The sequence below is a fragment of the Xenopus tropicalis genome, chromosome 9 (assembly GCF_000004195.4).
Source record: "Xenopus tropicalis strain Nigerian chromosome 9, UCB_Xtro_10.0, whole genome shotgun sequence".
Taxonomy (NCBI): Eukaryota; Metazoa; Chordata; class Amphibia; order Anura; family Pipidae; genus Xenopus; species Xenopus tropicalis.
In genome coordinates, this window is record NC_030685.2 from 44187027 (window position 1) to 44213325 (window position 26299).

At 41.3% G+C, this 26299-nt stretch overlaps 1 protein-coding gene across 2 annotated transcripts in view; it reads left to right on the top strand.

Annotated features, from left to right (window-relative positions):
* Positions 1-205: 205 nt before the first annotated feature.
* The window catches only part of LOC100127805 (putative methyltransferase DDB_G0268948), a 111382-nt gene continuing 85288 nt past the window's right edge, over positions 206-26299 (top strand). For both annotated transcript variants that reach the window (XM_002937441.4, XM_031893494.1), the window contains exons 1-2: positions 206-292; positions 8713-8847. In XM_002937441.4, coding sequence (XP_002937487.2) covers positions 8737-8847 — 111 coding nt within the window. In that variant the 5' untranslated portion in view covers positions 206-292; positions 8713-8736. The remainder of the gene's footprint in view (positions 293-8712; positions 8848-26299) is intronic.

Consider the following 26299-nt stretch of genomic DNA (forward strand, 5'->3'; position numbering starts at 1 on the left):
TTATTACTGATAGTAGCTGTTTTCACTGTTTCAAAATAAAGTCTTTTATAAGTCTTACTACTAGTTTGTGTTTATACACTAATCTTTTTCCTGCAAGATGTGACTTTTAATGTTATATAAATAGATGGTTATGATGACTGCAGCATTGTAGATACTATGAACTACATTTCCCAAAAGACCTTGCTCTGCATTGGAAGTCAGTGATAGCGGAAATGAGCTATATAGAAGGAGGGGAAAATAGTCAGGAAGGTCTGAAGTCTGATAAATTAACAGTCTGGAATCTGTACACGCAGTAAGTTTTTTTTTTTTTTTTTTATTTGTCTTGTTTGCTTGAATAGTTATTACTTATATTTAAATTCAGATTTTTATAGGGAGGGAAGGCACATCTTACTTAGATGGCAGGGATCTCCTTGTGTCTACAATGCTTTGAATCATTGTATAATATATATACTATATATATATATATATATATATATATATATATATATATATATATATATATATATATATATATATATATATAAAGGTGTAGGGCAACAGGCACTCACGTTTACAAAGATATAGGGTGCCTGGGTGCAGAGTCTGATCAAAATCCACATGCAAAATTATGAGCCGCACTCGCAGGTCTTAGTGTGCAAATAAAGGAAAATTTATTGTAGCATCAAGCTGAATAAATTTTATATATATATAAATCTAGTGAATATTGGTGCACACCGGGAATCATTTAAAACATAACTTTTATTATAATAAATACATTACACGACAGGCCAACGTTTCGGTCTGTATCTGAGACCTTTATCAAGACCATAGTCACTTTAAAACCAATTCAAATATAAATAGTAAAAACAAGACAGACACACCCCCCAGAGACAGGGTTCCACCCAATCCCATGACTGAAACAGACACCAAAGAGACAGAAACCCTGTACCGAGGAGAAACCATATTAAAACACATAAGGAGGAAAATTAGGAGAGTTAACCCTCATGTGTAGAGTGCAAGTTAAAGTGAACTGACAATATAGCATAGAACATTACCAAAAAATACAATGTAGATTTGCCACAACATGTAAACAAACTTGCATATGTCTTGCTAAACACTGTAAAATAACATTAACAGAAACAAATTAATAAAAAAATATATACCACAGGCCACTTGGAGCTTTAATGTTGCTTCAGAAAACACGTGTAGGAACAACACTCGTTCAGTCCAAAGGGGGATAATGTATTGAGCGTTTTGATCCAAAAAACCTCTCTCTGCATAAGCAATTGAGACCTATCGCCCCCCCTCCTAATGGGGGGAACATGGTCTATCGCAATAAACCTGAACATGGGTAACCTGTGCCCTCTCTCAAGGAAGTGCTTGGCCACTGGTTTATTTGTAGTGCCATCACTGAATGCAGTACTGATGGCTGAATGATGGCCGAACGATGGCCATCCATCCATCCATAACCTAAGGGTTTGATCGGTTTTGCCTACATATGACAGACCGCAAGGACAAGTTATAAGATAAATAATGTGCGTAGTAGTGCAGGTAATGTGATGTCTAATAAGCAGGCGTTTGCCAGTCTGTGGGTGTAAAAAAGATTCACCTGGAGTCATATATCTGCAAGATGTACAACTAGGACACTTGAAACATCCCTTTTTGTCTCCCCGTAACCAGGACCCCATTTTTTTCTGATAGCATGCAATAGGATCGCTGTGTACCAGCAAGTTACGCAAACTTGTGCCTCTCCTATAGCTCACTAAGGGGGACCGGGGCAATACTCGCTTAAATCATCAGCCTGGAGAATATTCCAATTTTTATTTATGACTTTCCTAACATGGTCTGATCTGTCATTGAAAGCTGTACTAAACACAATACCGGGATGGGGCTCAGTTACAATACTCCGGGTACGAGCAGTAGATAACGCAGCCGACAATACCGTGGCCGGGTAACCCCTGCCCTCAAAGCGCGCCCACATCTCCCTAATTTGTAATTCAGCGATCTGTTCATCAGAATTATTCCGCAATACCCTACAGAACTGAGAAATAGGTAAAGATCTCTTTAAAGATGGAAGGTGACCACTACTGAAGTGGAGGAGCACATTTTTATCTGTAGGCTTGCGGAACAGAGAATAGCCAATCCGATTATCGGACACCCACAATTCGATATCTAATTTCCGTACCACACCACAACATTATCATGTCGTCAATGTAGTGACGAAAAAATATACAGTTAGAGCCATATTTGGGAACAATGTGTTCTTGTTCAAAACAATGCATGTACAGATTTGCGTAAGATGGTGCCATCGCAGCACTCATCGCCGTGCTGGACACCTGCAAAAAGAAATCATACTCAAAACGGAAATAATTCATAGTTAATGCCAACTCCAACAGTTCAATCACAAATGGAACTGGGGGCCCATCGTAACTATCCAGTGCTTCGTGTGACGTGTTGCATCCAAACCTCCTCCGTGAGGGATGCAAGTAATATTAGTTAACTACATCCAGGCTAGCCAAAAAACAAGGTTTCCCAATGGGCAAAGTTAAATCCTTGAGACAATCCAAAAGGTGTGGGGTGTCCCTCAAATATGTGGGAATCTTTTGTACAGCCGGCTGTAAAATAGTGTCAAGGCACACAAATAGGATGTAATAGAAAGTTGCGTCCTGAAACAATAGGCTGCCCAGGTGGATGTGTCAAATTTTGATGTATTTTTGGCAGCGTATAAAGTACAGGGCATACAGGGTTCTCAAGTTTTAAAAATTCACCCAATTGTTTAGTTAACACTTATTTACTGCCAAATCAACCAGCTTAAAGACCTTGGCTTTAAAGGATGTAATAGGATCTCCAGGTAACCGTCTATAGACATTCTCATTAGCCAGCTGGCCCAAAATCTCTTTCCTATAGTCACAATAATCCTGTATCACAATCCCACCCCCCTTATCAGCCGGGCGGACTTTAAAGCAGACCTTGCAGCCAAAGTCAAATTATTCCCATATTGAGAGTTCTTGTAGTTCAACACTTCCTTCTCCACAGACTGTTTAAATAGCTTGATAGCCGGATTGCTCACAGGAGGTGTGTATAAACTTTTTAGTTTTAAGGTTGTTGTATCACTTTGCCCAGATTCAGAATTCATGAACTGGTGTTTTAAATTTTAAATGTTACCGCACAATTTAAAGAAATCAACCTCCCATTTAAAAGCATTAAAATGGCAAGAAGGCACAAAAGAAAGACCTTTCTGCAGCACATTGGTTTCACTGACCGTTAGGGTATGCTTAGACAGGTTGAAAATCGGAATGTCTACATCTTGCTTCCGCGACCGCTTTTGCCCCCTCCTCGTTGGGTACCTCTTCCATTGCCGATTCCTATGGGGGTTTTTTTCCAAAAAAGGAGAAGCGGAAGCAGAGCTGATTTCCACAGCAGGTACAGGCGTTTGCGAATCTGTAACCCCGACATCATCTCCCTCAGAATCCCCTGAACTGGTGTCCACGGTGTTAAGGGGTTTTATCAATTTGCATCGAAACTGGTGTCTAGGGCGCTGTTGGGTATATGGTGGCTCTCTTTCCCCACTTAACCACCTGTAAACCCTAAAGTTAACATAGTCATCATTTACACGCTGCAACTTCTCTTTTTTAAAACGCAAAAGATCCTGTTTATAGGATTCGACCTGTATTCGGGTCCGGGACAACAGATCCCCTGCCAAAAAATATATACCACAGGCCACTTGGAGCATACTTTAACGTTGCTTCAGAAAACACGTGTAGGAACAATATTCGTTCAGTCCAAAGGGTTTTTTGGAACCAAACGCTCAATACATTATCCCCCTTTGGACTGAACGAGTATTGTTCCTACACGTGTTTTCTGAAGCAAGGTTAAAGTATGCTCCAAGTGGCCTGTGGTATATATTTTTTGATTAATTTGTTTCTGTTAATGTTATTTTACAGTGTTTAGCAAGACATATACAAGTTTGTTTGCATGTTGTGGCAAATCTACATTGTAATTTTTGGTAATGTTCTATGCTATATTGTTAGTTCACTTTAACTTGCACTCTACACTTGAGGGTTAACTCTCCTAATTTTCCTCCTTATGTGTTTTAATATGGTTTCTCCTCGGTACAGGGTTTCTGTCTCTTTGGTGTCTGTTTCAGTCATGGGATTGGGTGGAACCCTGTCTCTGGGGGGTGTGTCTGTCTTGTTTGTACTATTTATATTTGAATTGGTTTTAAAGTGACTATGGTCTTGATAAAGGTCTCAGATACAGACCGAAACGTTGGCCTGTCGTGTAATGTATTTATTATAATAAAAGTTATGTTTTAAATGATTCCCGGTGTGCACCAATATTCACTAGATTTTTATTTTTAATGCTTAATTGGTAGCACCCGGGTCTATGGACTACGCTTAGGAGTGCTGAATCTACGTATCGTATATATATATATATATAAGGAAAGGCTAAGTCACAGGGTGCCAAAATGTTAGGCACCCCCAAGTGACTTTAATCGCTTACCTTGTACCCAGGGCTGGTGCCCCTGTTAGGAGAAAACAGCACCAGCCTGGGGTAGCTCTGCCAATCCCTGCACTGGCTTCCCCTACCATCCAGGATAAAATTCAAACTAATGACCCTCACATTTAAAGCAGTCCATAACTCTGCCCCACCCTACATCTCTGAACTCATCTCTAGATACCATCCAACCCGCTTGTTACGCTCCTCTACTGACCTGCTCCTCAACTCCTCTCTCATTCCCTCCTCACACGCTCGCATTCAAGACTTTGCAAGGGCTGCCCCCCTTCTCTGGAATTCGCTCCCACAAACTGTCAGACTTTCTCCCAATCTCTCTGCCTTCAAGAGATCTCTAAAAACACAATTATTCAGAGAAGCTTACCCTAATCTAGTTTAGCAATACCCTGTGCCACACCTCTCATAACTCTGGTCATGCCCATTCCCACACCTTGTGTCTCAACCCTTTCTCCTTGTAGATTGTAAGCTCTTTTGGGCAGGGCCCTCTTCACCTCTGTATGTCCAATGTATGTAACCCACTTATTGTACATCGCTGCGGAATATGTTGGCGCTTTATAAATAAAATGTTAATGTAATGTAATGTAGCTGTAGCGAGCACTTCCTCCTTCCTGCTTTGTTTTGCCGGCAAATTCCCGGGACCGGCGCATGCGCATTAGAGCGAGAAAGCCGACTTCTCTGTTAAAGCTTGGGTTTTCACTCTACTGCGCATGCGAAGAAGGAAGGAGGAAGCGCTGCAGCTACTCCGGGCTGGTGCTGTTCTCTCAGAACAGGGGCACCAGCCCAGGGTAAAAGGTAAGCGATTTAAGTGACTTTGCCTTTCCTTCTCCTTTAAAGTGGCCATACAGGGGCAAATTTCAGCTTTTTATTTAAGTGCTTTAAACAAATTCAGCAGCTTATCCGCCCATGTATGGGGTCCGCTGACAGCCCTACTCAAGTGATATCTAGCCGAAAATTGAACAGGTGGTGATCAGGTAGGTTTGATTTTTTTTTTTAGTAGGATCATGGACCGCATTGCATCATTGATGCAGTCCTTGCTCCACCTTTTCATATCCCCTACATTGTAATGTGATCATATGGTCCTAGGGGCCATTAGCATGATATCACCCACCCAAGGGGGAAGGATTTGATCATTTTCGCTTATTTGGCAACCTTGCCATCAAATAGTGTCAAAGCAGCATCAGTTGAACTCTTCTTTAAGTAGAATGTGACATTGTGTGCAACATATTTAGATATACAGGTATAGCACCTGTTATTGAGAATGCTTGGGGCCTGTGATTTTCTGCATAAGGGGTCAAGGGGTACCCTTGAGCCACATTCAAATGGAAGGTTTGGAGAGCAACGCAAGCATGAAAAAAGTTCCTGAAGGTGCCAGTGAGAACTATAATTGGCTATTTGATAGCCCCTATATTGACTGGAAGCCTACAAAAGGCTCTGTTTGGTAGTTACACTGGGTTTTTATGCAATCTGCTTTGAGGCCACTGAGAGCCATATCCAAAAGGTTAGCGAGCAACATGTTGGCCACGAGCCACTGGTTGGGGTCCCCTCACAGACCATAGGGATATCCACATTATGGTTGCCAAAACATCCAACCCCAGCTGGGGAGGATTCCCTGCCAACAAGAAGAAAGCTGTCAAGATACAGTCACCCACTAGTGGCCACAATCAAACTCTGGCACTGGCCAGCTCACTAGTGTTACCACCCTAGCAACCACCAACAGGCCAATAATCCACAAAATTATTTAACCACAACTCTGATACCTTTACCACTAGTGCAAAATCTATGCACCCAATCCTCAGCACTAGCCTGGGACCTAGGTTATGTTAATCTTGAAGTTTTTTATAAAAACCCTAGAATAAGACTTGGCACCCACAAGCCTCGAGCCCTAAAGCATACTGGTAGCAGCTCACCTTAGTATTGACAGCAGTCAAACCTCAAAAACATCCAGAGATCAGCACAAGATTATCTAAGCACAGATCTGATGTGATCTGAAATGAAAATGTCCCATAGTGAAATCACACACTGGCACTCAAGCCCCACAAGCCTGCTACAGAACATGCCAGGCTGGAAACCAACCTCCTTCCACACCCTGAAACTACTGGCTTCAAGAGGCCAGCAAGTCGCTTGTGCAAGGTTCAGGAACTGTACAAACAACCTGCTGATGGTAGATCAGATAACCAGCCTAGAATGACTGGAGTCAACTGGCAAACATGCATGTAACCAATGGTGCACAGCCAGCTGTCATCCATGCATACAAAACACCAGAGCATAATACAGCTAGCTCACAAGCAATAGTACATAAGCTAGCAATGCAATTTTTGACTCTCAAGACAACCTCCACACATGCAACTACTGATGCCCTAGTTAGTTACTGCATCTGCAAAAACACTTGTCCCCACACCAGCCCAATGGCACACCAACAACAAGCACACAAGACTGAAGCAAAGTAATAGAAAACCAAACCAACAGCCCTGCTATCCAATGGCCATAACAAAGACCATCTTCCATGCCAGCAAGGGGCAGCATTCATGCCTGCCACAAACCCCAGCAAAAGCTAGCAGCCATACCTACCAAAGCAGAGGTCAACAGCCACATACCCCAAGGACCACATCATAGGCCAACAGCCACATGTGCCAAGGAATGCAACCAAGGTTGACAGCCACATGCGCCAAGGGCCACAGCAGAGCCCAGCAACCAACTGTACCAAGGGCCACAGCAAAAATTGTCAGCCACATAGGGCTACAGCCCAGACTGGCAGCCACACGTGCCAATGACCCCAACAAAACTTGCAGCCAAATGTGCCAAGGGCCACAGCAAAAGCCAACAGTCACATATACCTAGGGCCAAGACCGGCAGCAACATGTGCCAAGGGCCAGCAGCCACATGCACCAAGGGCCACAGCCAGCAGCCATATCGACAAGGGGTGCAGCCAAGACTGGTAGCCAAATGTGCCAAGGCCAGCAGCCACCCGTGCCAAGTGGCCCCCCACAAGCTAAGGGCAACAACAAGGGTCAGCATTCACACAAGCCAAAGGCCACAACAAGGACCAGCAGCCACACAAGCCAAAGGCCACAACAAGGACCAGCAGCCACACAAGCCAAAGGCCACAACAAGGACCAGCATCCATGCAAGTCCAAGGGCCATAACAAAAGCCAGCAGTCATGCAAAATGGTAACTGCATAGCATAACCAATGTTTTTCAACGTTTGCAGTCATGCAAAATGGTAACTGCAAAGCATAACCAATGTTTTTCAAAGTTGGCTCCTATCATGCTGGCAGACAGAAGTAAATGCCTGTAAACACACCAGATACGAGGGGGGTGATGGAGCAGCCAATACAATTAGGAGTAGTTCAACTACAACTTCTGGTAGGAAAAAACTGCCTCTTTTTTCCCACAGTGCCAGAATCAAAATAAAAAAGAAGGTATAATACTGCTACAGCAGTGCAACCACCTGTCAAACCAGAAAGCACCTGGTATAATAAATAATGAGCACCCATACCTGCTGTGTCTGCACATAAGAGTATCAAACAGCAATAGCAAAAAGCCCCAGAAGCATACAAGCACCTTACTAGATAACATTGGCTCATTGGCTTGTCAGCAAAATGCAAACTCCAGTTAGAACCCTGGAAAAAGGTTGCTTGATATGTGCAGACCAGCGCCAGATTTGTCATGGGGATGCCCCAAGGCTGGCCCCATCCCTCCCCACATTCACAAACCCCTCCCCACTTCCTGCATTCGCACATTCATTTAAAGTTACATACAGAGCAGCTGGGAGAGGCCCCCATTGCTCCTGATGTGAGTAAAATTTCAGTGTGGCTTGGGCGGTATGCCCCAAGTTTGTGCCATCCTAGGCCCAGGCCTTTGTGGCCTCGCCACAAATCTGGGCCTGGTGCAGACTCCCTGTGAGAAAGGAAAGGAATACCATACTGATACAGCAGTGCAAACCTTCTACCCAGGGCCCCTATGGAAATCTGTTCAAATGGGGTGAGCATTGCCCCTGTACTCAGTTTCTTATGATTAGTGGTATAATGGGAAATCTGCAAGTATTGGTAGTGTAGCAAATTATCTTTTTAAGATATGGCTTTCAGGGCCAATAGTTCTTTGGTTTTCTGTTTGATAGGTTCCCACACATTATCACTTTTTAATTAAGTTTGTAGACATGAATGATGATATGATCTATGATAAATTATTTTGTTACTATGTTTTTTTTTTTCACTTTAGATTACAATCAGCAGTATATTCCAAATGGCAACACGATTGTTTGAGGGAAAATCACATGCATCACACTACCAAAAATACAGGTTGTCTCCTCCACAGAAAATCCAAGATCTGATCCTCAATTATCTAGGCAATAGGGTAAGTTTAATAAACAAAATTTATTGGTAACCCAAAGTGACCCAGAACTTGGCACATAAATTAATGAGTTAATAATTATAAACTTAACAATAAACTTTCAACGAAAAGAGGCAAAGCATGCCAGTCTTTTGGTGCCCAGTCATGTGGCATTGTATTGTCTTTAAAGCAGAGTGCCAGTGAAATATTCTTTGCTTAGTTCTTTTAAAGACAGTTTCATTTAGGTTTGGACCAGTCTGTGGTCATGATACAAAATAAGCAATACTATCTTGGGGCAGTGTTGGACTGGGATGCCAGGGGCCCACCAGAAAACCTTGGACCATGGGCCCACTCTCCAAACAATTTTTTCATCCACTTCTTAAGGTGCCCATACACGGGCCGACTATAGCTGCCGATATCGGTCCCTTGGACCGATTCGGCAGCTAATCGGGCCGTGTATGGGCAGAACAGAGCGGCCTGGCTGACCGATATCTGGCCTGAAATTGGCCAGATCTCGATGGGCCAGGTTAGAAAATCCAGTCGGATCGGGGACCGCATCGGCTCGTTGATGCGATCCCCGAACCGACTGTCCCATAACCACAAATGTAATCCGATCGTTTGGCCCCAGGGCCAAACGATCGGATTATTTTTTTTAAAGTTAGTTGCTACCCGATATCGCCCATCCGTAGGTGGGGATATCGGGTGAAGATCCGCTCGCTTGGCGACGTCGCCAAGCGAGCGGATCTTATAGTGTATGGGCACCTTTACTCAGTCTATATTTTCCTGTTTTTTTATCTTTACATACTATAATCTATTCTTCTATATATCTAGTTGTTTTTTTCCCATAGAAAAGTTAGTAATGAACATTGATTAAAAACAAATGGCTAGAAGTAGGAGGGCCCATTGAGACTTGGGCCCACTGGGAATTTTCCTGGTATCACTGTGGCCAGTCCAACAGTCTTGGGGAGACATTTTTCAATTCAATGCCTGGCATTGCTTGCTACAGCCAAGTTTATTATCTACAAGGACTCCAAGGTCCTTTTCCATTATGGATTTGCCTAGTGCAGTCCCATTAAGGGTATACGTGGCTTGCATATTATTACATCCGAGGAGCATGACCTTACATTTATCCACATTAAATCTCATCTGCCACTTAGCTGCCCAGAATGGCAGTTTGTCAAGATCCTGCTGCAAGGATGCCACATCCTGGATGGAACTGATTGGGCTGCAGAGTTTTGTGTCATCTGCAAACACGGATACATTACTTATAATACCCACTCCTAAGTCATTAATAAACAAGTTAAACAAACTGGACCCAGTACAGAATCCTGAGGGACCCCACTAAGAGCCTTATTCCAAGTAGAGAATGTACCATTAACAACCACCCTCTGTACCCTATCCTGTAGCCAGTCTCCTATCCATGTGCAAATTACTTAACGAAGACCAACAGACCTTAGTTTAAAAAAAAGTTGTTTGTAGGGCATGGTGTCAAATGCTTTAGCAAAATCTGCACCCCACTGTCCAGCTTTTTATAAAGCTCATCAAAAAAAGCAATCAAATTTGTCTGACATGACCAGTCCTTCATAAAGCCATGCTGATTACTGCTCATAATGCCATCCTCCACAACATAATTTTGTATGTAATCCCTTAACAAGCCTTCAAATAACTTGCCCAGATGACAAATTTACTGGCCTATAATTGGCAGGAGATCCTAATCCCTTTTTAAATATATGTATGACATCATCTTTCCTTTAATCCAAAGGTATCATACCAGATGACAGCCAGTCTGAGAATATCTGAAACAGAGTTCATTGTAAAACTGAACCGAACTCTCTCAGTGCCTGAGGGTATTAAAACACAAATACATTTGGCAGTGGGAACTATAGCCAGTGTCAGACTGGTCCACCAGGATACCAGGTGTCAGTGGGGGCCCCCCTGCTTGCCCCAACCATTTACTTTGTATGCATGAACCATGGCCATTACTCAATTCTATATAAGAAGAAATAGAGGAAAGGATAGGTAATAGCGTGTAAAGATAAAGTAATTAAGAAATTAAAGAAAGTGAGTCAACAGGGAAGGAAATGTGGTCGGGAGAGTGGGCCTAAAATCTAAGGTTTTCTGTTGGGCTCCTGGAATCCCAGTCCAACATTGGCTATAGCCCCAAATACACTATATACAGTGAGAGAAAAAAGGCCTTGACATACCAGACCCCCACATTACTGTTTAAAAAAGCAAGCTACCCGAAGGCTTGCGTTTAGCATTCGGAAGGTCAGAAATCATCTGCACTGCTGAAAATGTGTCTATATACCTAGTGTTTGATTTGAGAGCAGCACTCAGCAGGAGAATTAAAAATTGTGTATATATAACCTGAAGAATTAAATAACTGAGGCAATAGCTACCTAAAACGACTTGCAGGATGCTGTGCTGGCTGTTTCTGCAACCACAGGATCATGCATAATAATATGGAATGGTTGTTCACATTCCATTATTAAAACATAAAAAACTGTGCCCACAGTCTGTTTTTGTTTACTTCCCACTTCATCTAGTGTTACAGTCTTATACTGCACAATGATTAACATGCTAACCAACATCCAACTCACTGGTTAAAAGTGAGCCATGTGATCTGATGTTTACTGGGCTACTGTATGGCATCTGTCTGTTGGCTAGTTCAGCCTAGGGTGTGAAAGTATTCTGTTTTTACCTCAAGGATATATCTTGTGGATTACCATTTCTTGGATCAATCCTACAATAAAGACCAATTAAAACTCATCTAAAGGCTGTGTTCTTGTGAGTAAGCTACTGCTAAACATAAGTTCAGTCCTATCTTCTCACTATGACTTACTGGAGGTAGAATAATATGACTTAAAAGAAAATCTAGATACAAAACTTTACAAGTTAAAAGGGAAGTGTACTAGTGATATTGAGCTAACCCACAACCAAGGGTCCCAAGGGTGTAGCCTTAGGTTAGGCAGGTTAGGGTTGAAACTTGTGCGGCCATTTTGGGTTCAGGTGTGGCACATGCAGAAGTAATGTACAGAGTGAAAAGACACTGGTACGGGTTGGGTGTGGGTCCCACAATGGCATAATTTTGTGAGTTTGATGTGGGTTGGGTTTTTCCTGACCTGCTCATCACTAAAACATACACATTTGATTAAAGAGATAAATTTAGTTACATGGTTTGTACAAAATATGCAAAAGCTGACCTTCCCATCTAGGCAGTGTCCTTGCATCAGTCCTTGCATCAGTAAAACAAGGGCATTGTCCTTGTGGGGAGAAAGACTATACCTGCCTTTAAAGGAGAAGGAAAGGTAAAAACTAAGCTGTGTCAGAAAGGTCTATGAAAATACAGCACTTACAGTAATGCTGCACTCTATCAAAAGAAACCCAGGATTTCCTGTCTCTTTTTTTGTAAACATGATGTTCCAGTGTCTGACTTCCTCTCTCAGAAACATCCTTAATTCCCGTGGCCAGAGTCTGCACAGTTCTCCCCTCTCCTGCTCCCTCTCCCACCAGAATGCTAAGAACTCCCTCGCTCCTAGCTAAGTGTCATGCTGGAGCAGTAAGGTCCAGCATAGAAAGGGTTAGGCTTTCAATTTAGAAAGTATCTTTGGAATCCACATTTGAGGGAAGCCCCTCACAGTAGGGGGTAATTCACAATACCCTCTAAATGACACTGAAGACGAACTGTCTGGCTAGGGGACTGTGAGGTGGGAAGAGCCAGACAGGGACAAATGAATCAACAAGGTAACTAAATTATCATACCTGTGCTACAGTGGAGTGGTCTATCTCAGGGCAGACTCTTAGTTAATATTTCTTTAGACCCATAAAATAAATATCTTTCACTAAAGATAAAAATCATGGTGCCCAGCTAGGCGTAGCTAGCTAGGGTTCCCCACAGACTCCAAACACTCCCGTGTTATGATGATCCATCCCCGGGTTTATCCAATATTCTGATAAAACCAGAACAATATGTGTTAGGCCTGGTGTGTTTGGTGTCTATGAAAAGAGAATTCCATTTCCCACATAATGCTCATGGTTCCATAATTTTGTTAAATACCCATAAGTATTTGAGCCTGGCTGGAAAATAAAAATGTCACCAGAACAGCCAATTACCAAATGGTGACCTGCCCTCACCTTTCTCATTGGATGGGAGGCGTGAACTACCTTGTAACCTGTATATCAATGGCCCAGACAACTGGGAAAATATATGCCTTTGAGGGACCATGCTACTTCGGGAGGTATATGTTGTTATTTCTTCCGTCCCCCCGGAACAGGAGTCACATAGGACCATTCTATTGGTGATGTATGTAGGTTTCTGCATTTTTATTCCTTTTTATTTTATAACTGTTTGCAAGCTGTAAGTCATTTTGTAACATAACTGTTTTTAAATAATATATGCACTGTCCACCTTGGATTATTAAATATAAAATGTAATAAGTTTGTCTTTGCTGCTCTAGATGAACCTTTTTGCCTCAAGTGGAGTGTGTATGTTAAATGTGTTTTAACCCCATTGCTAGTTAGAAGGAATGTGTGTCTGCTTAACCCTCTGTCTGCTTGCGGTAAAGTTGTGTGTTATCTGTAGACTAATTTGCATCGTCTGCGGGAGTGTCAGCAAGAGTGCTTAGCTAGAAAGTCTAGGGTGATTTGCCTCTGTGAAGCATCAGTATGCAATTAAACGTCTAGGATCCAAAAAAGTGCGTTAAAACGAGCGCTATTTATAGCATGCGTTAAAAATTTTATTGCTTCTTATTTTTTGTAACTTAACGCACAATTCACTAAAAGGACAGGCGTCATAATTTAGACGTGATCTTCTTTGTGTTATTTAACTCGCGATGAGCATTTTCTTGCGTTATATCCGGAAAATTACTTTTCTGAAAATTACCATTTCCCTGAAAACTGGAGGATACATCACTCTAGGGCCAACACACTAGAAAAAATCCCACTGCAAACTCTATGATGTGTTGCCAAAAGCTCACGAACCACAATTTTCTTTAAGTCCCGCCTGCCCCAAGTAGGTGTTAATATTCGCACAGACTAATGCGATATTTAGCGTGTTTAACACTTCATATGTGTCTGTGAAACATGCGTTAGCATTATATCTATGCAAGAATTAACGCAATGCGAGGTAAATAACGCATTCAATATGCGTTTTAAAACATGCGAAAAGACTTTGAAATGAATGGGTACTTATTTATCGCATGCTTTTTAATGCAAAAAAGAATACGATAAGCGTTATCGCACTTTAGTGAATCGCCCCCCTAGACTTGTGGCCCTTAAAACGTGGTGGTGGCAGGTTGGGGCTGTTTTGGGTGTGACTGCACAGGTTGTCAAGAAACTGTATACTTGATGTGTTAACCATTAAAGCCACATGCATGGTTACATATGTCTGGTGGCGTTCGTGACACTAAGGAATGTGTGATCTCTGCTATAACGGCTAGAGCTGTAGGCAGGAAGCCACTAAAAATGGCAGCTGCTATCTTAAGCAAACGGAGAAAGCTTCTAAAGCTGTTTACTCAGGTGTGTAATGCATTCTGCAGAATAAATATATTGTTTTAGGTGGCACTAATGTGGCAAATCTATTGGCAGTTAAATGCCAAAATGACTTTCCTTCTCCTTTAATTGCAGTAAATTGTCTCTATTCACAATTTTTTTTGCGAGTAAGCCAGATCGTTGTAATATGTTTTACTAGCGGTGATCCCACTGTTAGTTTATGGAAAGGCATTTTTGGGGCTACAAATCTCCCCATGTGTCATTACATTTATCGCTCATGTTACAAAATCACTACTACGCAGGCAATAGATCTCCCCAGACATGCCTTGCCCTTTGCTAACATTGTAATTGCTGTAAGTAAATTACATTACTCATGGCAATTTGGCTTGATTGTGAAAAAAATGCAAAATCAGGCATTTCCCAGTAAGTAAGCCAAATTGCTGTAAGTAATGTAATGTACTTGCAGTGATTACCTTAGCGAAGGGCAAAGCATTTTTGGAGAGATGTCACCCATGGTAGCAATTTTTAAACACGAGCAACTAATCTTCCTGTGTGTCATTGACCTTAGGGCATTGACACTTTAGGCAATTTTACACCCTCCTTTAAAGGGCATGTAAACCCCACACACAAAAATGTGATCAGTGAACAGGCAAAACTGCCTGTATTGCCTTCCAATAATTTAGGGTGGCTTCATTTCTGCCAGCTAAAATACACTGTGAAAGAAATGCTCAATGTGCCATTAGTAATTAGTTTGTACAGTAAAGGATATATAGATATATACACTGTGTAAATAATAGGACATTGACTGCTATAAATAATAACTTCAAATCCTTAATACATTAAACAGTGAGGGCAAAAGGAGTGGTATCCAATATACATGATTTCGGACATCCCTGAACTTTGTTCCCATGCCCACATCAGACTAGCACCCAAGAAGGAGAAACCCTGTTTTGCTATCATGTGACTTAGGTTGCATTGAGTAGGAGAAACATGCTGAGAATCAGGCCCAGTGCACTAAAATGGCTGCCTACACGCCTATATTACAGCTAAAAAATACATTTGTTGCAAAGGATAAAATTTTAAATGGTAGAGTGAATTATCTGCTATGTAAACAGTGTAATTTAGACTTTAAAAGTACACAATAAAAATCATGGCATAATCCCTTTAAGAACTAAATAGCTAGTTTTAGACAAGCAGCTTCTAAAATCTAAAAAGCAATATATGTGTATATAGCTTTTGAGAAAGTGGTGGGATACCACGAAACGCGTCAAGCGTGTGGTTTCGTTTGTTTTGTGTACAACATGTTTTTAAAGAGACTGCAATAAAGTGAAAGATTTTTAAACAGCAGTGGTTGTTTGCTCCGTACAAACCTTTTTTAATATATGTGGGAGGCACTACTCACAGGAGAAAACTAGCAACAGTGTATCAAGTAAATAATTTATCTGATGCACAGCTCAGGATAGACTTTGCATCAATGTATCAGGCAAATGATTAGTTAACGCAGAAACAGATTGCAGTCTACCAGTAGATCACTTTAAAGTTTCTGGTAGACCTCGAGGTGGAATGCAGTGGGTGATATCCCACCACTTATTTTTTCCCTCCCAGCATACATTTGAGTGCAGGTGCTCAACCCATCCAACTTTGTCGTTCCTTCCCAGTATAAAAGATTGTCCCCACCAGGCCGCTGTATATATTTGTTCCCACTTTATATATGTTTCTGTGTACAGACTACAAAGTGGGCCATGAAGAAGGAAAGTAAAAACTACTACAATCCTTTCACATTAAACTTGAAGTTGGCACTTGAATAATGTTATGTGGGCATTAATTGTGAATTTGGCACAGCATTTATATATTGCTATGTGTATTTGTTAAACATTGATTGATACTTTTTCTTTCTTATTGCACCAAATGATCTTAGGACTGGGGCGTTTTGGTAAGAGGAAAAGGTGAAATGTTACCTCTATTGATGTCATAAAGCAAAAGTTAAACTATTACTGGATCCCCTTGCTTGAGACCTGAAACAAAGTAACAAGTTTAAATCATTGTCAGTAGGATAGCTGCTAGGCTGATTTTTAAACTATTGTAACAACACACAGCTCAGCTCCCGGGTGCAGGCTGCTGGCTTACAAACAAAGTAACAAGTCTGTAACTAGTTGGCAGCACAATAGCTGCTAGGCTTTTTGAAACTATTGTAACAACTCACAGCTCAGTTCCCAGGTAATGCTGAAGGTTTGCAAATGTACTAGCTGTGTGAGCCAGTGTTTTTCAACCTTTTTTGGGCAAAGGCACATTTGTTTCATGAAAAAAATCACGAGGCACACCACCATTAGAAAATGTTAAAAAATGTAACTCTGTGCCCAGCAGCAGTGCCCCCCTAGTACACTGGTGCCCAGCAGCAGTGCCCCCCTAGTACACTGGTGCCCAGCAGCAGTGCCCCCCTAGTACATTGGTGCCCAGAGCAGTGCCCCCCTAGTACATTGGTGCCCAGCAGCAGTGCCCCCCTAGTACATTGGTGCCAAGTGCAGTGCCCCCCTAGTACATTGGTGCCCAGCAGCAGTGCCCCCCAGTACATTGGTGCCAAGAGCCAGCCCCCCTAGTACATTGGTGCCCAGCAGCAGTGCCCCCATAAGTCAGTGTGCCCCGTGGCCCCCCCTAATACATTGGTGCCCAGCAGCATTTTACTTCTGCTCTTCGGTGGCTTCAGCAGCATCTTCCCCTCACGCGCGCCGCCTCTGCACTTCTGCCTACACGCGACCGCACACAGGCCCTTTTATAACGTTGCGCCCCGTGCGTACTGACGTCACCCGTACACACGGGGCGCAACCAATGACAGGGCCCAGATTTTATTAAAGGGGGCCCGAGCTACTAAGAAAAACTGTAGCATCGCCGGGCCCCCTTTGAAAGTAAAAATTGCGGCCCTGCCTACGGCACACCAGTCAACATCTCGCGGCACACTAGTGTGCCGCGGAACAGCGGTTGAAAAACGCTGGTGTGAGCGACTTGATTGAACCGGCAAAGAGGAGTGCACGCAGGGGGTTTAAGAAACCTATGCCTGACTCTGTTAGGCTGCATGGCCAGTGCATGTTAACTCATTCCTCACCAGCCAGCCAACAACTCACCCTGCAATCCTAACAGCCGAGTATTGGAGCCAATGAAAAAAGGGGTGCAAGAGAACAATTCAGTTTCCTAACTTTTTTCCTATGCAATAGATGAAATATTAAACAAATATCACTATTCACCTAATTTATAAGGGGCCACAGTTCTATTTTACTGGTGCCTGATATACCAGATGGATTAGAGTGTTATTATACTGGCCTGATGTAAGAATACCTCATTCACTAGTTTCTCCAGAGTTCTGCTATGTAAGGTAGTAAAAGGAGAGTGCATGCATATCCAACAATTAGAAAAAAATATTAGATCCCTGGGATTAGCGTGGTGCAGGATAAGGGGCATTGGGGCCGATTCACTAAAGTGCGATAAAACGTGTGCTACAGTGGTGTGAAAAACTATTTGCCCCCTTCTTGATTTCTTATTCTTTTGCATGTTTGTCACACAAAATGTTTCTGATCATCAAACACATTTAACTATTAGTCAAAGATAACACAAGTAAACACAAAATGCAGTTTTTAAATGAGGGTTTTTATTATTTAGGGAGAAAAAAAATCCAAACCTACATGGCCCTGTGTGAAAAAGTAATTGCCCCCTGAACCTAATAACTGGTTGGGCCACCCTTAGCAGCAATAACTGCAATCAAGCGTTTGCAATAACTTGCAACGAGTCTTTTACAGCGCTCTGGAGGAATTTTGGCCCACTCATCTTTGCAGAATTGTTGTAATTCAGCTTTATTTGAGGGTTTTCTAGCATGAACCGCCTTTTTAAGGTCATGCCACAACATCTCAATAGGATTCAGGTCAGGACTTTGACTAGGCCACTCCAAAGTCTTCATTTTGTTTTTCTTCAGCCATTCAGAGGTGGATTTGCTGGTGTGTTTTGGGTCATTGTCCTGCTGCAGCACCCAAGATCGCTTCAGCTTGAGTTGACGAACAGATGGCCGGACATTCTCCTTCAGGATTTTTTGGTAGAACAGTAGAATTCATGGTTCCATCTATCACAGCAAGCCTTCCAGGTCCTGAAGCAGCAAAACAACCCCAGACCATCACACTACCACCACCATATTTTACTGTTGGTATGATGTTCTTTTTCTGAAATGCTGTGTTACAATTACGCCAGATGTAACGGGACACGCACCTTCCAAAAACTTCAACTTTTGTCTCGTCGGTCCACAAGGTATTTTCTCAAAAGTCTTGGCAATCATTGAGATGTTTTTTAGCGAAATTGAGATGAGCCATAATGTTCTTTTTGCTTAAAAGTGGTTTGCGCCTTGGAAATCTGCCATGCAGGACATTTTTGCCCAGTCTCTTTCTTATGGTGGAGTCGTGAACACTGACCTTAATTGAGGCAAGTGAGGCCTGCAGTTCTTTAGATGTTGTCCTGGGGTCTTTTGTGGCCCCTCGGATGAGTTGTCTCTGCGCTCTTGGGGTAATTTTGGTCGGCCGGCCACTCCTGGGAAGGTTCACCACTGTTCCATGTTTTTGCCATTTGTGGATAATGGCTCTCACTGTGGTTTGCTGGAGTCCCAAAGCTTTAGAAATGGCTTTATAACCTTTACCAGACTGATAGATTACTCAATTACTTTTGTTCTCATTTGTTCCTGAATTTCTTTGGATCTTGGCATGATGTCTAGCTTTTGAGGTGCTTTTTGGTCTACTTCTCTGTGTCAGGTAGCTCCTATTTAAGTGATTTCTTGATTGAAACAGGTGTGGCAGTAATCAGGCCTGGGGGTGACTACACAAATTGATATTGAAATTGAAAATTGAAATTGATAAACCACAGTTAAGTTATTTTTTAACAAGGGGGGCAATCACTTTTTCACACAGGGCCATGTAGATTTGGAGTTTTTTTTCTCCCTTAATAACGTAAACCTTCATTTAAAAACTGCATTTTGTGTTCAATTATGTTATCTTTGATTAATAGTTAACGGTTTTTGATGAGCAGAAACATTTAAGTGTGACAAACATGCAAAAGAATAAGAAATCAGGAAGGGGGCAAATAGTTTTTCACACCACTGTATTTATAACGTGTGTTAAAAATTTTATCGCGTCTTAATTTTCGCAACGTTTCGCACGATTCACTATAAGCACACTTGCGCTATTTTACGCACGATAAATAACGTGCGCGGTATTTTTCGCATGCACGCTATTTATCGCAAGTGCTAATTGTCCCGACATTACGCACGCGCCAATCGGCAGCATAAAACTGGCGACATTTGGCCCTGGGAGAGCACAGAAGTGCTAGAGAGGTGCTGTATAAATGTTTATTTGCAAATAAAAACCCCAAAAAACCAATAAAAATATAAGTAAGAAAAAAAAGAAGTGCTAGAGATAATAAAATAGGAGGGGGGGCATTTAAGAATATTTAGCCAAATACTTAGGGGTCCGTTTGCTAAAGTGGCTTAAATTAAGTGGGAGATTTTAGACACAGAATAAATGGCAAATATGTTATGGGCACTTTATTAAACGGGAACAAATATAATATTGCAATTATTCTGGCAACAAAACATTTGATTGGCAGTTATCACACTCGCCAGAAAATACGCTACGTACTAATTATCTATTATAATTATACTATTATAGTTTTACTATTCAGCAAAATGGGCTAAAGATAAAATTGTTGGCAGAATATTTACAAAAATGTAACCCATATAGCATATTGATGCTGTTACTGATAAATGTAAGAGTGTAGGAGAAACTACATGAAAGTATAGAATACCATATCAAGGAAGGAAAAATAATTAGACATTAACCAGTTCAAAAGTAGAAAAATAAAAACTTTTATTTTAACAATTAAAGGGAAAAAAATAGGGAAAATAAAACTTAGGGCTTGCTGCCCTTGAGTTCTCTAATGTCTCTCCGAAGCTCGGCCACTTCTCCCTGGAGCTGGGCCAGCTCGGCCTTGATGTTGGCCAGGTCCTCCTGCAACTGATGGTCCCTCGTCTGGGGCATGGGGGGAGAACTCAAGGGCCTGGGGGGAAACTGGGGGAGGAAAGAAGGGGGGGAGTGTCTGGGGCCTCTGGTGCTGGGGCCTCGGGGGCCGCTTGTGCTGGGGCCGCTGGAGCCTGGTGGGCCTCGGGGGCCACAGGAGCCTGGAGGGCCTGGGGATGAGGCGCCAGCTGAAGTTCTGTGAGATAGTATTGCAAGATGTTCTTTTGTGTACTATATTATACATATATATATACATTCATACACCATCATAAATAACCGGGCCCCTCACAACAACATTTTTTGGGCTCCCACACCCCCAATGGCCCCTCCCCCTGTGAACCCTCACATCAATACAAAGGACACACAGACATTGTTAGCCAGGGCCCCCTAAAATATTCGAGGCCCTTCCCCAAATGACTATGACAAATGATACTATGGGCCGCTCCCTGCTGCTTCCCCCCTGCTTTAAACTTATTTATGCATATGTATTTGAAAATAGATGTGTGTATATTATATATATATATATATATATATATATATATATATATATATATATATATATATATATATATACACACAATACGGAGTGCTGGGAAGCTGCACACCATAAGGAACAATAATACCTGGGTGCCTGTGGCAAAACAAAATCTAGACAGGCATGGGGTGACGGCACACACAGGATTTTTTACAAGGAGTCACAAAGATGTGAAATAATATTCAGAGGTTTATTGTGACCAACGTTTCAGTTCCTCACTGGCATTATGGTTGAACGTGATGGACGTGTGTCTTTTTTCATCCCAACTTACTATGTTACTTTCGTCATCCCTGACATTTCTTACATTTGTACTTTTAGTTCAAATTACTTGCTAAATCTTTTACTGAACGTATACTGTAAAAGCATAATAAAGTACAATAATTACCTTCCGCAATTTCAGCCACCAGGTCTGAATTCCTGCGCTTCAGGTCAGACCATAGGCGCTGGAGCAGGCAGAGGTCCACATCAAGGGCAAACCCGGCAAGCAAACCATCTCTGAGCTCGCGCAGGATCGCCCTCTTCCTCTCGTGGACCCCTAAGGGCCCCAGCGACAGGTTGTCATATCCTGAGCGCAGGAGAACAGTGACAATATAGCGCCTCTCCCCTGGTAGCAGAGCAGAAACCCTAGGCATGATGCTCCTCTCAGTATGACTGCAGGCTCAATGACAAAAAATGGCCGCAAGTCGCACATGTCACGAGATTACAAAATCGCAACAAAATGTCCGCAAGTCGCGAGATTACAAAGTCGCGACAAAGAAATCACCAAAATATACCTAGTAATGTATTTTGTGCGACTAAATATTTACCGCTACAGTACTGTATATTATGGTGACTAAATATTTACCGCTATAGTACTGTATATTATGGCAACTAAATATTTACCGCTAAAGTACTGTATATTATGGCGACTAAATATTTACCGCTATAGTACTGTATATTATGTCGACTACATTTTTACTGCTATAGTAGCGAAATTCCATACATGCCAAGACTTAATAACACTCAATAACACTCATCTGAATAAATAACACTGCTAAGTCCATATTTTATTGCCAAAAATTAATTTACTGTACTTTTCTATAATTATAATAATCGCCTGCCTGAAGCAGGTGTTAATTTTCGCATAGTCCAATGCGATATTTAGCGCGCCTAAGTGTTTGTGAATCATGCGATCGTATTCTTTTCAGCGCAAAAATTAACGCATGCGTTAAAACTAGCGAATGCGGTCGCGCGAAAATTAACGCATGCGATTTGGCGACTTAACGCACGCGATAATACTATGGTGAATTGCACGCTAATTAACGCGACTAATTTAACACAAAGAAGTGCAATCAGCCCCATTATGTCCACCCTACACTTAAGAAACAGGTATTAGATGTGCAGTAGGGTGCTGGAATCCCATCAGGTTACCCCTAAACGTTTACCGCAGTCTTGGTGATTAGCAAGTCTTGATGCAGTCCTTCACAATGCAAGTGGAGAATCTTGGCATTGTGTCATTTGACAATCATCTGTAACAAGAGCATGAGTTCATGTAGCATCTGGTGAATCTAGTATACAAAAGTATGCAGTCTGGTTATTTCCTTGTGTAACCAAATGAAATATTGAGACATACTTCCACAGTCCATTGGCCATGCACAGTTCAGACACAGCAGATCAGTGGGTGGAAGGTACTGGACCATAAGTGTGGGTCTCTCAAAGAGTGCCCCTTAGTGTTTCTCATAGACATAAGCATTAGTTCGAGAGCATCAGGCCAAACAAGTATTGTGTCTGCACACACTTTAATAAATTTTTTTAATGACACCATTTAACTCTTTAAACTTCGCTGCTAGCTTGGGAATGATATTGCATAGAAAGAATTTATTTATACAAATGTCTTTGCAGATTAATTTTATTACCTGTCCTGAGAAATGCATACCCTAGTCTGAGGACAATGCCTTATGCAGTCCATACATGCACACAATCTGTGCAATCAGCTTTTTAGCTATCACTTCCACTGAAGCCTTTACTACTGCCCATGCTTCTGGCCAACTTGAGAATTTATCAACAGAAACAAGTACATTTTCATATGTAGTATAATTTCAATATCTGAAATAAATATATAGCCTTAGGGGGGTTTAGTAGGTTTTAAAACATTATTACAAGGTTTTGGGAACAGCCAGTTCAAAGCCATTGTTCTTTCTCTTTAGGCACACATTGGTCCTGAAGGACTCATTAATTAGTGTCTGCAAAGGGATGTTTTTAGGGCTGCAGCAGTAAATTGCAGTTGCAATAAAACAATGCTAATATATCTATCAAGGAACAAATGTAGATACTGTAGTTATAGACAATTATATAATAATAATAATTATTATTATTATTATAGGCAATTATAGATACAGTGACCAAACTTTGTAACTCCATTTGTAACACCAACTGTTGCAGGACTAATCTCTCTTAGAAAAAAAAGAGTTCCATTATCGCAGACTCAACCAAGGGTTGTTTATTGCACATGCAATAATGGTAAGTAACTTACTAAGTGAATGATGAATAGCAGAAAGATATGTCCGCTACAAGTCATCACGTAATGGATATGTCTTATAAGCCAAGAGACTGAAAAGCCTTAGATTGTCAAAACAATACATAAACATCAATCTATAAATATATATCATACAACAATGCATCAGAATTATAAAATGCAAAAAGCATTTTGCAATAGCCTGATGCAGCCAGACTGCCCTAATAACACACAGGTAGAGTGCTGAACCTGTTGGAGGTTATGAAAGAACTGAAATCATTTTAGGAAATGAAAAAGAGTTTTGTTATGGAGGGCAGAAACAATTCTGTCTCTATGCAGTTAGCCATCGCCTAAATATTCTCCAAAAGGCAGGGCATGTAAATAAGTAAGGGCATACCCCTTGATACACATACAATGGAGACAGGGCAGCTTTAATATGAGTTGGGTGCAACATCTGTATAACATTTTTTCTTCGTGTTACTTTTCGCTCATCCTTATTTAACTATTATATATTTGTTAAATAGCGATGAGCTAATTTTTTCACCAGGCATGGATTTGCAGTGAAATTCCACATTTTCAGTGAATAATTTTGCAAAACTTCTGCAAAATGTCACAGCGCAAGGTGCGGTCGCATCAAAAAAGATGCGGTCATGTAAAAAAATGCATGGGGGCATAAAAAAACAGATTCGCTCATCACTACTGTTAAATACAGCAACATAATATAAACCTTTATTTCTTAGCTCAAAACAATTCTCAACCCAGTCTTTACTTCATCCTCTAATTAGCATCTTTAACATAAAACAATATTTTCTCATTATTTTTTCCATTCGCATAAGCAAATCTGCCACAGATTTGTATTTACATACAACATTCTGCATTTGCCTAGCAGATATACTCTTTGCTTAGCAAAACTTCACTAAGACTCTCTTATACAATTTGCTCCACAAAACCTTAAACCATAATTCACAATGCCAAAAATCCAGCCATTATTCTTAACGTATTCATGCATCCTTTATACACTTTACTTGCATTCCCATACAATGCTTTAAATCAAATAATATCACTACCTATGAAAAAAAATTGACATAAATCATATCGCCACAAAATGCTAAATATCATCAGATAAAACAACTGAAACTTTATTATTTAAACCAATTTGTTCAAAGGAATTTCAGAAAGAATTTGAGGATGGTTAGATGAAGAGAGAAGGGAGAGGGTGACATGCTGTAGCACAGAGAGAGAGCTATACATATTTGACTATGTCAGTTACTTCCAATTGTTTTCTAGTCTCACATATTTATGTTGTAGCATAGGTTTTTCTCATCTATAATGTTATTTTTAAATATATAGTTGGCTGCTTTTAATAATTTCCTGTGTTCCCACTGTCGGATGGAATCTGTTATGGCTTAACTTGGGTAAGCAAGTTCCACTTTGGAATGTAGGACATGTCCATATCTCTCAGCCATCGCCTCTATAGGTGGCCAGGCTGGCAAAGGTCCCAGACCTTTAACAAACAGGTTCCTTTCCTTTTGGGCTGGATGCTGTAGTGATACTAGAGTCTTTTTCCATGAATAGGCTATCTGCCTTGGTACCTCTTCTCTCACGTCCTGGACTATCTTGGGGTATTGTGTGGTACCTTACGTCAAGAAGCAAACAGTGGAAATAGAATGCTTTGTCATATCAGTGCTCGCATATGTGCTCTCAGATTATCTCTGGAGCCTGTTTGTCCTGAAGTCAGGTCAGCCACTTGCCTAAACAATCTGCCCGTCCTGTGCCCTTTGACCATCTTTTAGAATAACAACTTCTCCCACTAGTTCCCACACATACACTCTTTTATACTGGACACTTGCTTAAGACAAAACACAGATATCTGATGTAGCCTCCTGGGTCAGGATTTTACATAGTGCACACTGCCCTTAATAGAACCAAGGGACAGAGGAAACAGTCAAGCACTTCTTTACTGTGAGTGGCTGCTTCTCCCTCATTCTGGCTATCAATCTGGATGAGTGACATCTGAAATCTCATGTCTGCCCGCGTTTTCCACCAGAACTGTTGGGAAAATTCAGTTACCGAAGACCACTTGAGGTGGTAGAAAAAGTTTATTTAACGTGGGCTCTGTGGATTCTGAGCACACCAAGGGTCAGAACTCAGAAAAAAAAGAAAAATTAAATTGTTTTTAGTAAAATGGTTTGTCAATCACAGAGCTGACCTCTTTAAATACTGTGGTTTGCAAACAATTAACAGTTTTTGACCTCCTTATGAATGGGTAGATGGTTCCTGAAAAATTTAGTTTCATTCCATGTCCATTACATGCCCTCAAGATATGAAGTGTCATTGCATGTGTGGGCCACATGTTTTCTTGGAACCAAAAGTATTTATTGACATCATTGTGGATGAAATTTTTTTTGTTGCATTCAGTCATAAAAAATTACCCAACAAACAAAGATATATCCAGGTGTGTGTCTACACTCTAATACCAAATTCAACAAAAACAGTCAAAAATTTATTTCACTGCATTACCCAACGTTTCAGTCCCCTTCTGGATTGTTATCAAGGATACCAAACAGGTGAATAATACACAATTAAATACCAACCATTCAAAAGAACCAAAGTGACATCATCAATTGCATCAATCAATTAACCAATGCAAGCACAGCATCAATTTATCATAGTAATATTTTACAAGCCTTCAACTTCAAATCATGAACATGGCTTAATTTATACTTTCTCACCACAAGGTGTCACCATCAGTGTATATTTTGTAGATCAGTGGTTCTCAACCTTCCTAATGCTGCAACCCTTTAATACAGTTCCTCATGTTGTGGTGACCCCCAATCATAAAATAAATCCTAAGACCATCGGAAATATGTGTTTTCCGATGGCCTTAGGCAACCCCTGTGAAAGGGTCGTTCAACC